A 14,671-nucleotide genomic window follows, 5' to 3' on the forward strand; every position below is an offset into this window, starting at 1 on the left:
TCTCCTAAGCCCCACATCGAGGTAGCCCGTAATGCTGTACAGCAAGGTCTCGTATACAATAGAATTGCGTAGCAGCCCGAGTGTATGAGGGGCAGAGATGGTGCGACCCGACCCACTCACTTCCCCGAGCATTTCTAGAGTAGTCGGGAGAAGGCATGAAGGGCGTGATCACATGGGGCATCGGTCTCGTTTCAACTTTGCATCACGGCCAGAGACTAGTTGCGACACTCACGGCACTCGGAGTGTAGAACAGGGTTTTCGCCGTGATGGAGGCACAACCACCAATACCTATAGCATGTTAGTATCATCAGTCAGGATGCGTGCGTAGCGCCCAATGGGATACGACTTGATACGATGAATGGACAGCCCGTACCATTGCGGTAGAACGCAGGTGAGGTGTGGGATCCATGGCCGCTCGACTCAGAGTGCGTGATGGGAGGTGCGCTTGGTGTATAGTGAGCGAACTCAATATTGTAGCATGAACATAGCAGCAGGGAGCTTACTGTCCACCATCATGCCACTCCTCTCCGACTCAAGAGAACAACTAAGAAATCGCAACGTAGATGCCTGTGCCGCGAGAGCGACTGTCTCTTCAGAATGATGTCCATACATCGAGAGCAGCTTTGCTGGGTGAACTTCTTTCGGGAAACACGGCCTCAATGTGAGCTGAGAGTGATAGAAGCGTTAGTAGGCACGCATGAGGATCGTAGCAGCTGCAGAGGAAGTGTAGTCGAGCTTTGCATGCGCATGCGTTAAACGTTTGCGACAGCGACGGCCCGGGGCAAGCTCGCGCGACGCGTATGGCCCGTGCCCTCTCGGGCGCTTGCACTCTTGCACATGATTACCGCGTCGGTGGCTGAAGAGAGTCTTCGACTTCAAGCTTCAAGTCATGCCACGTTGTTCCTGGACCTCTAGACAGTCACTGTTCAAGACAAGGACGCAGAATTGCAACACATTTTGGTATTCCAGAAGCTCAATGTCGCCTACAGCATCTATACAGGCCTTAATCAAGGCTTCGCAACCTCGATCGACCGGACGCTCCATCATGATGGTTTTCGATGCTGTCGTGACACGGTAAGTCGTCGCAAAAGCTAAGGGCAGTGAATGATCGCACCTGTAGACAGAGCGGAGATGAGCGGAGAGCAATTACTTGCTCTTGGGGGGCTCAGCGCAGCCGCACGCCGGGTAGGTGCAGGAGCCGCCGTTGGCCTGGACGTTAGCGCAGGTAGTCTTGTCCTATACCCCGCCAGTCAGTATTCATTCATCCCTGCGAATGATATGGATTGTACCCACAGACATATTAATTTGATGAGTGAGGTGTGTAGTCGTGGACAGAGGTTTGAGAGCCGCAACGAGCTCATACTATATACTGTCTCTGCTCACAGAACATCTGACGAGGCGAAGATACCCTTCGTCATATCCGCCATGCTATTGGCCGCTGTGCTGAAGCAATGTGTAGGCTCTGGTTGGTCCATTTGCATATCACACGAGGCATCGTATAGGAGCGCGTCAATTGCCAATGAGGATCCGCAGAAGACACTTCCTTGAGAAGCAAATGGTAGTCCGTCGGCGGGAAGTGCAGAACGTTGATGTTGCGATATGGGGGGTATGCGTGGCTACCGAGTAGACTATTATTGTTGTGCAGCTATCTGCAATAGCAGTAATAAAAAAGGACGCAGCTGGTGAGGCTAAGTACCAAGTGAGCCATTCCACGGGATTCCTGGCCAGGCGCGGAACCTCGATGAGAGCAAGTGGGGGAGTCGGAGCACGGACCGGGCAGCCGGGCAGTCAGCAGCTGTAAGTAAATCTGTATGGACATTTCCCACGAATACTGTAGCTCAGTGAGGCAACCCTCAACCGTAACGCATGCGCTTGTAGCCTTCGAGTCCTCGACGTACCTCTTGTGAAACTATCCTCTCGCCTGCTGTGCTGTACTGTAGATGCAGTATGCTCGCAAAGACTGTGTGCAAAAATTGATACGCACCCGATATGCGCTCCGGAACAAGGCTTCGCTGAACAGGGCGACCGTGCTGTCCCGGCCGTTCTTGGGCCAGTACTCTGCATACTCGACGAACTCGGACGACTCAGGCAAACTCAACTTCCAAACCGGTCAAACCAAGCGGGAGGGCAATGATCATAGCTCTGCATACATGGAGGGGCCTAGGCTAGGGGGACGCACGACGGCGAAGATACAGGATGTTGAAAAGGTGCGTGCGTCCCTGGATGACAACAAAGAGATGCACAACTGACTTGTCGAACAGGAATTCACGGAAGAGATTGAGAAGATTCTGTCGGATGTGCTCGATCGCCAGCAGGACGGTGCTGTTCCCGAGCCTCCTGCTACTCCTCCTCCCTCCTCCCATCTTGATCCTCCACCGCGCACGAGGGCACCACCCCTCAACCGCAAGGACGCCCGACTGGTAGAATCCTTAGCGTCAGGTCTACTCGGAGAGTCCTCGTCCAGTCAATCAGGAGGCGAGAGGGATCCACGGTCGTTCACAGTAACGGACGCGCTCCCGCCCCTTCCGGATGTACTATCTGAATCGCGGGAGATTCTCACCGACGAGCTGATCCAGATGTATCTGGACCCGTTATACAGTCGAGGATGGCATGTCAATACCAAGCATCACCGCAACGGCAGCCAGAACGTTCTGACGAAGGTGGGATCGTTCAAGCACGAGGTACTGGTGAGCAAGTTTGTGATGGAGGTGCTGAGCGCCTGCCATCGAGAATCGGTGTGTATTGCTATTCATGTCCCACTTTGAGTATTCTGACAATTTGGTCCATGCTCTGGTGTCCAAGACTGACGCGAAGTATACTGTCACCTGCGAAGGGCCCAAAGTCATATTCACGACGTATACACCGCTTGCCACGGTCCCAAGCGATGTAGCCGGATCTCAGGCGCTGAAGCCTCGTTCTAGCATCACGCTCCGAGACGTTCGGCTGGCTCTCACCATCGAGCTACTGTGGGGGCTGGAAGACAGATTGGGTTCTACGACGCAGGTTCCTTCGCAGCCCGGGTACGACCCAAAGTTTTACCCGTCCACACTCATTGGCTCTTTGCCCACTCCACCATCGTCCTTGGAGTCGGGTGCAACGCCTGAAAAACAGACAAGTCCGCCACGAGTGAAGTGTTTCCGCTGTAGAGGCCATCACCACGTCCGCGACTGCCCGGAGGCTAAGAATCTCACCACTGTAACCTGTCTAGTCTGCAAGGGATTCCACCACGTCAACAACTGTCCCCAACGGAAGACGACCAAGCCACCGAGCCCATGCCAGAAATGCGATAGCCCAGACCACTGGGCCGTCGATTGTACCGGCGGGAAACCCGCCGATGCGAACGGCCACGTCTTCCTCGCGCATCGGCGATGCTACATCTGCGGGAGCCTACAGCATGCCGCACGCGCGTGTCTCGTACGCGCGACCCGGGCGCCCCCGTATCCGTGCATGTTGTGCAAGCAGCCGCATTGGGTCTATGACTGCCCCGAGCTGGAGAACCACCCGAATTTCAAGATCAGGGATTGCTCCTATTGTGGCGGTCTACATTTTGCAAGTCACTGTCCGAAAGTCAAGAAGAAGGTCCAGACAGCGAAGAGGCCTGCGCAGTCATGATGTGGCGTCGGGTGTGTCGACTGCAGAACGTGCTGGGTCGCGATATACACACGTCTTACCTCGTGAGGCCCTAGTGTCCTTTCATGCTCTCACTCAAGTCTGACCTTCGCGACCATTTACGATGATCGACGTGCTTTAGCATACCTTCTTAGTCGTCGGGAGCCTTCCGGGAAGCATCGCCCCAGTGGCTGCCACCGACGAGGTGCAATTTGTTGGCGAGACGCACCTGTGGAAAGAATGCAATCGTAATCTAGGGTGACTTATGTCGACATACTACGACTGTATAACGGCACAAGCTACAATGCACGAGTTCCTTATGAACGGCGAAACACCCGACCGCATGCCACCACGAAAGTCGATCACAACACGCCACATCCCCGCACTCTCAACACCATCGATGCCCCCGCACCCAACCATCGATACATCGCGCACCCACAAGGACACAATAAGCGTACAAGCACAGACATTGTCAACAAGCACGCCGCACCGTCCGCGTCGTCGCCGCGCACAGCGGAGTCGGAGTTGGCGCACAGATCCCGTGATGTCAATGTGCGCCCAGAAGCCGAAGGCCAATCAGAACGCTGATCGGGCGTCGGTCCGCGTGGACGCCGAGTCGCGCGGACCCACACAGCCAAACATGACGCAACACGGGCGGACAGCCACCTGCAGGGCTTCGCGCGGATCTCGCTGGATGCCCGCTGTCACTGTGTACCATTGCTGTCGTGCTGAATAACACTTGAAACCCGACTTCACTGCTCCAATTGGGTGCCAGATTCGCCGTGACTGCCAGTCCATCCTAGCCGCTTTACTTCCCTGCAAAGCTGCTACGCCAGTGAGACCGCCGCGGCAAGCTGTGAGTTGTGATGTCGGCGTATGCCCTTACTGATCTTGTAGCACGGCTTTCATCACACCAAAAAACATACGATGCAAGCCCTCTATACGTTCCGCGAGCGACGTTTGACTACAACATCAACAGACCGACTACACCCGCGAGTCAGACGAGATCCATCCAACCCAGCCGAGAGGCCATCTGTCGATGACCAGCCACTTCCACCAACCGCGTCAGCCTCTCTCACTTGACCTGGGGTGCAGACGACATACCTGCGGAGCACGACAAGAGACGGCGACAAGAGCGCGCTTACTTGCTCTTGGGGGGCTCGGCGCAGCCGCAGGCGGGGTAGGTGCAGGAGCCACCGTTGGCCTGAACGTTCGCGCAGGTAGCCTTGTCCTGTAATCCCTGTCAGCGACTGCCTTGACCATTGCATTCCTTGGAGGGTACTCACAGACATGTTGATCGAGAGTTGGTTTAGAAAGTTGAGCAGGTGAGTGAGTTGTGTAGTCGAGGACTGCAGATCGCCGGTGCTCAAGCCCACCTCTTATAGATCTCGACGCGCTATTACGGCGCCCGATGCGGTGGGTACCCTGCCGCGAAGCTGGCGCAGTCTTCGCGGAGCACGGAGGCCGTGGTCCAATGACCGAGGTTCGTTTGGTCACGATTTCCAATGGACTGCGTGACATAGGATGGCAGGAGTGCATACATTCTCGATACGTCATGCGTTCTCGTCGAAGCTTGTAACAGCATCGCTCTTATTTGCCATGTACGCCCCTGATCGTATAGCCATGCTGTAAAACGCGTACGTTCACATCCCACGGAGACGGACTTCGAGACATGTCCTATCACCGCCAGGTACGGAGGAAGCAGGCCCAGCAGTGACCCTGTGGTACCCTCGGCGACGTGGTCAGCGGTGTCTTTGCAGCCGTATCACGGTCTGCGGTGAATGACCCTTTCCATTGCGTTGCCATATAGACGCCTCGCCTCGTGATATCTTACATGCCCCCATTGTTGAGCCCGACTTCGTGATTCGCAGTTACTCCTTGGCCCACTTGGGAGGGTCATCCTTGCCCTCGTCCTCCAGCTTCTCGCCTTGTTCCAAAGTGTCGTGGACAGTGTTCGCTTTGTGCTCAGCGGGAGCATAAACCTACTCGCTTGCCCTGGTGAGATCAGCGTACGGGTCAACGAGGAGTGACGTACAGTAGTCACGATGAGCGGCGTTGGTCCTGTGTTCACGAACTAGGAAACAGCGAAAGGTGACTATCCATGCCGAGACAGATAGCCATGTAGTACTCACATTGTGCAGCGTTCCAGCAGGGATAATGACGTGGTCGCCTGTAGCTATGTCTTCCTTCTGCCGAGGCGAGTCAGTCTATCGCCCAATCGCGGACCTTTGGTACTCACCTTCTTGCCATCCGTGATGACTTGCGCAGTCCCAGACACGAAGTAGAGGTGCTGATCTACCGTATGCGTCTCCTGATGCGCGCAAATGACATGCAGCTTCGTGTCAAAGGCACTCGCAAGAGTCTCCATACCTCGCCAATCTCTCCGCCGACGGGCACGGTCATGATAACCAGCTGGCGGGCGGATTAGCTCACTATATGCGGCCGGAATGACACTTCTTGGACTACCTGACTATGTCTCCCGGTGAACAGAACTCTCCTGAACTTGTTGCTCTCAGCGGCAACTTTCGGGAGATTGTGGATGACCAAGGCACATTTGGGTGGCTGAGTGTTTGGCTTCGGTAGCGTCATCTTGGTACGGAACTGGACACGAGAGGCGAGAGCTACACGGGCAGCGAAGGGACGAACAACGAGGGGAAGGGAGAAGGGGAGCATGGTGGGTTGTCTGCGCGGTCGACACTTTATATGGCGGACCCGCTCTTCACAGCGTGTATGTCCTTCACGATGTGCCCCCGTGACATAGAAAGACTTGCCTTTTCAAACACAATCTGGGATGCTGCAGTTGATGTTCAGTACGCAATGACGTCATCGAGCCGCGTCCAGGGTTCATGGAGGTTTTGAAGCGAACCAGCTCAGCTCATGAGCAGGCTGACAGTTCATGAACGGAAAGCAAGAATACAATGATGATATATCCACCTGAGTGAGAGCAGCCCCCAGAGCATCTAGAATACAGAAACACGCTACGCCTTCGGCAGACCATCCGGCCCCAGCAACGCCTCCTCCGGGGCCAGCACCCTGGGGCCGTCGCCGACCCTCGTGTGGATGAGGTTCTTCACAGCGCCGACACCGAACGGCTTCGCCACCGCCGCGTTGAAGCCCTCCACGAGCTTGCCCTGCGCACCAGCACCGAAGAGCCCAAAGGGATCCTTGAACGGCTCCGCCTGGGGGAAGTAGTTCAGGATCAACTCAACGATCTCCTTCAAATTCTCCTTCGGCGCGTAGATAACCGCGTTCGGGCCCGCGTCGTAGGTGTACGCCGCCTTGAGTTTCCCGCCCGCCGCAACGGAGACACGGTTGTACTCGACGATGAGCGCGATGATCGCGCGCGAGACGTCGTTCATGTAGAAGATCGGCGGGTCCGTGTCGAGCGCGACGGCATGGAACTGGTTCGAGTCCTGCATCGTGATCCGCGCGAACGCCTCGAAGTCGCGCGCGCGGATGGCGGCGCTGATTGCTTTCATGCGCTCGGGCACGACGTACTTGATGCGGTGCTGCAGGAGCGTCGACGTCTCCACCGTGCGCTGCATGCCCGAGGTGGACGACGTGCCCTTCTTGTCGTCCGAGACGACGCAGATGAGAGCGTGGATGTCTGGCCAGTGCTCCCGTGGTGCGATCTCGACGGCGAGAGAGTCGGAGCCATCGGACTTGGAGCCCATCTCCCAAGCGACGAAGCCACCGAAGAGCGAGCGACATGCAGAGCCGGAACCTTGACGCGCGATGAGGGAGAGTTGGGAGGGAGAAGCAGGGAGTTGGTAGAGGGCAGCGAGCGAGGCGACGAGTGCTGCGAAGCCTGAAGCAGAGGAAGCGAGGCCCGCTGCGGTGGGGAAGTTGTTCCTTGATGAGATATGGACGGCATACGAGGACAGCTAGACAGCAACCACCGTTCACTACCTCACTGTAGACCAGAAGCCCGTATGTACGCACCTTCGGAAGACTAGAGTCCTTCTCCTCAACCTCTTTCCGCAGCCGCTTCAACTCCCGGATGCACGTCGCCAGTCGCCCGCCCTCCTTGATCTCCTCCTCGACGCCATTCAACCACAGCCTATCCTTTTCAAACGAGGAGTCCGCCCTCGAGGTCGTCGTCGAGCGCAGATGGTCCTGGTCAAGCGTGACCGAGAGGGATGAGTTCGTGGGCAATATGAGCTTCGTGTCCCGCTTGCCCCAGTACCTATCCGCGCGCCGGTCAGTAACGCACAGAACCCCTGTCTACGCAGAGCAGCTCACTTGATGCACGCAATGTTCACGGGGGCAGACGCAGTCGCTTGGTAAACAGCCATGGCGGATGCAGGAATAGGGAGAGGCAGCGAGGAGCAGGCATGGCTTTTGTACGGGCCTACGCCATTGCACCATGTCTGAAATCTCGAATCGTACGGTACTGGGCGCCTACGCGCTCTCCTGCCTTTATCTGATTCGGGCGTCACTCACGCTCATACGACACCAGCGTGCGCGAGACACAGGCCTCGGAGCGCGGGCTCGGACGAGAGGCGGAGGCTTGAAGAAAGTTTATATAGTATAGGACAAGACGTACACGCACATGCTACAGTTTGCAGGGTGTTCAACGCGACATGACACGGACCAGGACCAGAAAGCAAAGCAGAGACAGAACGGGCGTGGGTTCGGACAGACGACCAAGACGAGGAATGCGCGAAACTCAGGAAGACAAAGAGGATGCAAATGACAAGAACAGTAATGAACATTATCTTAAACTGAAGGGGCGACTTATCACACGAGAAGGAAGTGTACGCCCTGCGGCATATTTACAAAACAGAAGTATATGCAGGGAAGATGAAGGAATGTGGAGGTGGGGTGTGCGAGGGGGGTATGTGGTGATGCCATGATACCCTCTATGCGTGTGCCCTTGACGACTCCGGGAATACAGGCGGAGGACGAGCAGGTTGTGGCTCTTTCGGAGGACGCACGCGGAACTCGGAGACAATGCACAAGTGGCTGCGGGGCGCGGATCAACATGCAATCTACAGATCACTAGATTGAATACTCACTCTGACGGGAAGTGCGCGTTCGGGAACCCGACGACCTTCTGCAAGTACGAATTGTCCACCTCGCCGAGGACAGCGTTGACAGACAGGTTGGCCGTCGAGTACCAGATGTAGTCGAGCGGGCCCTGGAAGCTCGGCGTGTAGTTCGTTATCGGATGCTCACCCGTCGACGCGTACGCGCTCTTCGTACCCAACCGATGCCGCAAACCTTCCGACGTGTACTTGCCGTACGTGTGGCCCATGAAGTCCGCATGGTCGCGTGATACTGTCCCGTTCGACAGAAACTCGTACACGCCACTGACTGGCAACGAGTTGAAGTCACCACAGATGATGAGCGGGATCTTCGTCCCATCAGAGTAGACAGGCGGCGGTCGCGACGACCCATTGAGTTCTCCTGCTGCGGAGCCGTTCGCGCTGCCACCGGCTGATGAGGGAGTGGGGGGTAGACGCGGCGGGTACTTGGCGAAGCCGCTCGCCATCTTCTCCAGCTCCTCGACAAGGAGTGCGACTTGCACGAGCTTGACATCGCGGAAGTTCGGGTCCCAGTGGATGTGCGCGTTCGCGACGATGAAGCGGGTCCCAGTGTGCTTGTTCTCGAGTAGACAGACGACCGCGATGTGATCCTTGCCCAACACACGATTGAACATGTCGTCCGTCTTCTTGAAGTCAGATCGTTGCATAGCCACCGCACTGAACTCAACGAGGTGCTTCTCAACGAGCGTGTACCTGACCCTACAGTCAGAGGAGATCCAGATCGAACAAAGTTTATACGCACTTCGACGCCTTGAAGAAGGTTGCACACCCATCAACAAGCCTCCTATCCGCCTCACTCATCGTCTTGTACCGCGACTTTGGCCAGAAGACACCCTCATAGTCCCGCTCCGCCAAGTTTGGCGTGAAGTACTCCTCGAAGTTCGCAATATCCACCTCCTGCAGACACAGGAAGTCTGCGTTGTGTGATAGGATCTCCGCAAGGATCAACTCTTTCCGGTAATCCCACTGCAGCGCCCACGACGGGGTGTACCCGTAGATCCGTTCTGTCGCGAACCGATCGCAGAGGATGTTGTAGCACAGCGCAGACACCGTCTCCACATTCGGGTCCGTCTGGTACGCTTCCCGCTCCGCTGAGCTGACAAGCTCCAACCATTGTCGTTCTGGTGGAGGCGAGGTGGTCGGACCGGAGTCGCGGAGATATGAGATCAGCGCGGGCGTGCCGTCCTTCTGTACGATCTGCTTCAACGACGCATCCAGCGGGTTTCCCTCGATCCCGAGGGTCTGGAGTTGATGTAGTGAGCCAAGCTCCGCTGGCAGGGTCGTCAGGTGGTTATCGAACAGATACAGCTCCTTCAACGACGTGAGCATGCCAAGCTCCGGTGGTACGTTGACCAAGTTGTTCCCCGACAGGTCCAGCAGCTCGAGGTGCCGCAGCTTCGCGATCTCCGGAGGGATGTTCGACAACGAGTTGTGGTTCAAGTAGAGATTGATGAGAAAGGTAAAAGAGAAAAGACCCGATGTCCGCGGTATGCTCTTGATGTTTACCCCGCCCATGTCCAACGAACTCCAGGTGTTACCCTTGGGCTTCGGTGCAGTTGGACGGGATGCTTCTGCGACGGGGGCCACGGTGGCTGTCGGATGGTCGGCCCCGTTAGCGGTTGCATTAGAGGCGGCCGGCGATGCAGCGCTCGCAGAAGTCGTGGACGGAGATGCGGCCGATGCATCATCACTATCCTTTGAGTGGCCATTGGTGGCTACTACTTTGACGGCATTGGGATTTGTGATGGGAATCGCAGCCTTCTGCACAGTACGAGAAGCCATAGCGCTGGCGCGCGCTCGATGGTGGGGTGAACGCGAGGCCCGACTCATCTATCATAGAGTTAGTCCTTATGCAAGATAAGAAAACAGTTCCGCCCGCAAACGAAGCTCTGCCAGGACGCAGATCGAGTATCAGAACGACCCCGAGCACACGCACGAGATGGATGTTTCACTTCTGCTCGACTTGTCTCATCAGGAGCTGATGCTCTTGCATTCCCAACGTCCGAGAAGTCACGGACAAAGGAGCCGGACAGAAACGTCAAACAATGGCAGAGTGCATAGCTCGTTGCAGACTGGACTGAGAGGGACTGCTCACCTCGCACTTTAGCAGCTGCTGTTGCCAGTGGACGGTCATCTGCGGTGCCGCCGCGCTCCCCGGAGAACCAGTCTGCGCCAACAAATGTCCAGGTATACCGTTTCCATTTGGTGGTGAAGGGAAATGCGTGTGCGAGAGCGAATTCTGATGAGAGTGGTGGTGGTGAGCGAGCGGACCCGGCATATGCGCGTGAGGATGGTGCTGCATAGCGCCGAGCGCGCCATTGGTGAAGAGGGGGTAGGCCGGGGACGTTGGTGGTTGTCCATGACCAGGAGGCCCTAACACAGGGTGGTGCGGTTGACGCACCCAGGGCGACTGATCGTGAACGGGAGGATGCTGATGTGCGGGGAGCTTGTGGGCAATGCCCGGGGACTGTTGCGGGTAGTACATCGCATTGGAAGCGAGGGTCGCCACAATTGCAGGAGCAGGAGGATAGACGAACGAAGGAATGGTCGTGGTCGTGAGGAAAGGGTCGTGGTCGTCGTGAAAGACAGCGAGCAGATGGTGGAGAGCAGTGAAGAGAGGAGGAGTCGAGGCGTAAGCGTCCGCTGACTCAGCAGGCGGCCTGATTTGGCAACTGCCCCGGATCTCAAGATCAAGATCTGAGCAGTGCAGCACCGCACCACAAATTCGGAAAGGCGCGACATCACAGCTTTCTCACAACCCAGTGGCCGCTGCGACGACTCTTCCCCTTCTACCTCTCTCACAGTAATGCTCATCTGCACTATACCTTGCGCATGATCATAGCTAATCTGATGGGGGTAACATCTTCATACGCGCGGACAATTCGAGTTGCTCCGAGTCGACTCGGATGTGCGTGTCCCTGAGTCCATATGCGCTGTCACATCAAAAGTCTCTCCGGGTACATTGGTTGGTGACGGATATGGTGCAAGACGACCCAGACCTAATACCCACCGTCGACGGGGTAGACCGCAGCCTCTGTTCTGCCTGATACGATGGTTAGTACGCGCCGCGACCCAGGGCGGACAAATATCAGATGTTGTCGCTGGCAAAGTGCGCATGATTCAAATTGACGTGCGGCGAGAACAATAAGTGGTTCGGGAGGAGCCCTTGTGTGCGACTAAGTACTTAGGCCTTAGGCCTGAGGCCACAATTGTGGGTTGGTACATCTCGGTACATACCGATGCGGCGGTACCGCTCGGAGCGCCGGTCATATTGATGGCGACACTGAAGGCTGGGCGTCTGCAGTTTCTGTGCCCTACCGCGCCTTGCCAGATGCTTCTCTTGCCACTGGTTGTTATTGTTCACACTGCTTCGTACTTCGAGTATGAACGTCGATCGTACGCCACCCTTCTCACTCAAAAATTAGGCCCGATCCTGTGGTGAACAGGCCAGCGTACCTTACGACAGCTTAATGGCTCACAATCCCACATCTCAGTCCGCACTGGCTCGTGCTCAGGCTCTTGGGCAGCTCACTGAGAACGAGATATTCTGGCGGGACCGCCAGCCTTGGCTACAGGAGCGTGGATATATGCTTCGTCCTAGATACAGGCCGGACTGGAAGCCATCGTGGGAAGGAACAACCAAGTTACCTCTGTTCTGCGAGGATGGACGCATGCTCAGCGTACGCCGTGTTGGACGATTCGGATACTGCTACGAACTGACGCGTCTTAGAATCCTCATATCCTTGATGCGACCCGTGTCTCGGACGGAGCTCTTGTCACACTCAAGATGATTGAAATTTCTGTGCACCCGTACGAAGTCGAGATAGCCCGGATGTTCTGCGAGGAACCGTTGAAGTCGGATCCGCGCAATCACTGCGTGCAGGTCATCGAGGTGTTACAAGATCCGATTGACCACAACATTTGCCTCATCGTCATGCCCTTTCTGAAGACCTACAACAAGCCGAAGTTCGGTACGGTCGGCGAGGCGGTGGAGTTCTTTCGCCAAGCGTTGGAGGTCAGCATTGCGCTGTCCGCTGTCGGTTGTCGTGTTGACTGTTGTCACAGGGCTTACAATTTATGCATCAAAATCGAGTCGCACACCGGTATGGGCCGCCGTGCACGCTCTAGAGCACATGCTCACCACATTGCCCAAAAGCGACATTTCATCGCTCAATGTCATGATGGATCCTTCACCGTTGTACCCGAAGCTGTACCACCCTACCGATGCACACATGACTCGAGACTACAGCGGGAGGGTAAAGCCATACACACGTACTGAACACCCGACGAGGTATTACTTCATCGACTTCGGCCTTTCTAGGAAATATAGCCCAGAGGTAGAACACCCCCTCGAACTGCCAATAATGGGGGGCGACAAGACCGTGCCGGAGTTTCAAGGCGATGGCTACGACAAAGCAAGCGACCCGTTTGCGACCGACGTATACTATCTTGGAAATCGGTTTCGAGAGGAGTTCCTCAAGGTAGTGGTCCTTTTTTGTCTGCTTGTCGTGTGTTAACCCTGGCGTAGAAGTTCAAGGGACTCGAATTCGCGGACGAGCTGGTGACGGCAATGGTTGCAGACGATCCCCAGAAGCGACCGACTGCTGACGAAGCCGCGAAGCGCTTTGCGGTCATCCAGCGCAAGCTTCCCTGGTGGAAACGTCGTCAGCGGCTGGTCTCGCGCAAGGAGGGCCCTATACTCCGGGGCTTCAGGGGCATCGGACACATCATCCGGACAACGGCTTACGTGTTGCTTCGTTTACCTGCAGTCCCTACACCTCCCGCTTCCTGAACCGTACCTCATCACACAGTCATTACTCAGATACCCAGCTCATCTTTGCTTTGCTGTCTTGCTTTAGTCACTTTTCTGCACTTCGCAGTACATGCTTTCATGCAATTGACCGTGAATATCCGCTGTTGATATGCAGCAGTGAGGGCGATTATTGTGCAACACGCAGAAGAACCGTCACCATTCGGTCGCCGATGCGCATGGTAATATGTACCGCGTTGCGATAGGCCGCGGCCAAGGGCGGACGGATATGATCAGATGTTGTTGCTAGCGAAGTGCGCCAAATTGAATCATTGACGTGGGGCGAGAACAACAAGTGCTTCAAGCATGTCATGGAGGAGACATGGTCGACCGGATACGAACCATGTTATCCGCCGGTGGTATCCATCATGCGTCACCACGTAATTGAAGGCTCAAGAAGGCGCATTCTGAGGTCAGTCTAACGGCTTTTGTGGCCACCCCCTTCCCATATCAGCACCCTTCAGATTCGGGTGGCCCTTGTGTGCGACTACTGAAGGGCACTCCGTTGCGTTGCCATCTGTCGAGATTGCCGACACGCGGTGCTCCGGGGTACCTACGAAAATAAGATGTATTGTAGTTGACCAAGGCGGAATATAATTTGAGAGAAGCAAGCTTACGTAGCATTCACGCTATGCACAATGACATCGGGTCCATATACTTAGACCCGACTCGCACGCGATGACATGACTTTTGAGATTGGCTAGCGGTACCATCGACATCCAGGTCGCATCCACGAAGGCGCCTAGTGACTCTAGTAGTAGTGAGTAGTCAGATACGATTGCGCACAGAAGAACTAGCCGTACAAACCGGCTTCAACCGTCTGATCCTCCTCTGTCTGCCTGCAATCCCTACGCGCACACCCCCTGTCATTGGTTGTAGCTTGCCCAGCGTGTCATAGTCAAGTAAAAATCGACATTCTAACGCTCTGAGACCGGAGCACACAGCAAAATCGATCATGCCAGGATAAATCCGTCACAAAACCGACAACGAAACCATAGAGGCGGATCGGTCTTGAACCGCTCACGGGGTTCATGATAAGCGTCGCCTTGCAACTCCGAGGCACTTTTCTCCGCCGCGAATTGGCAGTTCTATCGGTGGTCTGTTCGCAGCGTTGTGCTTGCGCGATAGTTCGAAGTCGATGTAGAAGTGGTCCACTGGTCGTTCCGTGCGTATGACGTGTTTTGCAACTCCAGAGAGGTCGCGC

The 14,671-nt window shown here is 55.9% G+C and overlaps 5 protein-coding genes across 5 annotated transcripts; 2 read left to right on the forward strand and 3 right to left on the reverse strand.

The window, feature by feature from the left end:
* The first annotated feature begins 1,840 nt into the window (after nt 1–1,840).
* Nucleotides 1,841–3,743, forward strand: C8Q71DRAFT_499419 (uncharacterized protein). The gene is made up of 3 exons (XM_047918954.1): nt 1,841–2,207; nt 2,262–2,735; nt 2,803–3,743. The coding sequence occupies exons 1-3, from the start codon at nt 1,941–1,943 to the stop codon at nt 3,610–3,612; spliced, it is 1,551 nt and encodes a 516-aa protein (XP_047780911.1). The 5' UTR covers nt 1,841–1,940; the 3' UTR covers nt 3,613–3,743.
* A 1,580-nt stretch (nt 3,744–5,323) lies between these two features.
* C8Q71DRAFT_499383 (RmlC-like cupin) lies at nt 5,324–6,410 on the reverse strand. Its single transcript, XM_047918953.1, has 6 exons — nt 6,076–6,410; nt 5,980–6,021; nt 5,849–5,920; nt 5,742–5,798; nt 5,645–5,683; nt 5,324–5,591 (listed from the first exon to the last, which is right to left on the reverse strand). The coding sequence occupies exons 1-6, from the start codon at nt 6,280–6,282 to the stop codon at nt 5,481–5,483; spliced, it is 528 nt and encodes a 175-aa protein (XP_047780912.1). The 5' UTR covers nt 6,283–6,410; the 3' UTR covers nt 5,324–5,480.
* Nucleotides 6,411–6,587: 177 nt separating this feature from the next.
* On the reverse strand, nt 6,588–7,904 carry C8Q71DRAFT_703522 (GHMP kinase; the record flags this gene model as incomplete). The annotated part of the gene is made up of 3 exons (XM_047920324.1): nt 6,588–7,493; nt 7,552–7,795; nt 7,852–7,904. The coding sequence occupies 3 exons, from the start codon at nt 7,902–7,904 to the stop codon at nt 6,588–6,590; spliced, it is 1,203 nt and encodes a 400-aa protein (XP_047780913.1).
* A 647-nt stretch (nt 7,905–8,551) lies between these two features.
* Nucleotides 8,552–11,267, reverse strand: C8Q71DRAFT_748201 (Endonuclease/exonuclease/phosphatase). Its single transcript, XM_047923131.1, has 3 exons — nt 10,753–11,267; nt 9,400–10,487; nt 8,552–9,350 (listed from the first exon to the last, which is right to left on the reverse strand). The coding sequence occupies exons 1-3, from the start codon at nt 11,140–11,142 to the stop codon at nt 8,624–8,626; spliced, it is 2,205 nt and encodes a 734-aa protein (XP_047780914.1). The 5' UTR covers nt 11,143–11,267; the 3' UTR covers nt 8,552–8,623.
* Nucleotides 11,268–11,964: 697 nt separating this feature from the next.
* On the forward strand, nt 11,965–13,523 carry C8Q71DRAFT_499523 (kinase-like domain-containing protein). The gene is made up of 5 exons (XM_047918955.1): nt 11,965–12,337; nt 12,388–12,672; nt 12,723–12,760; nt 12,814–13,138; nt 13,186–13,523. Exons 1-5 carry the CDS (start codon nt 12,128–12,130, stop codon nt 13,447–13,449), a joined length of 1,122 nt encoding a protein of 373 aa, XP_047780915.1. The 5' UTR covers nt 11,965–12,127; the 3' UTR covers nt 13,450–13,523.
* Nucleotides 13,524–14,671: the final 1,148 nt, after the last annotated feature.

The sequence above is a fragment of the Rhodofomes roseus genome (assembly GCF_022264815.1).
Source record: "Rhodofomes roseus strain CIRM-BRFM 1785 chromosome Unknown C8Q71scaffold_6, whole genome shotgun sequence".
Classification (NCBI taxonomy): Eukaryota; Fungi; Basidiomycota; class Agaricomycetes; order Polyporales; family Fomitopsidaceae; genus Rhodofomes; species Rhodofomes roseus.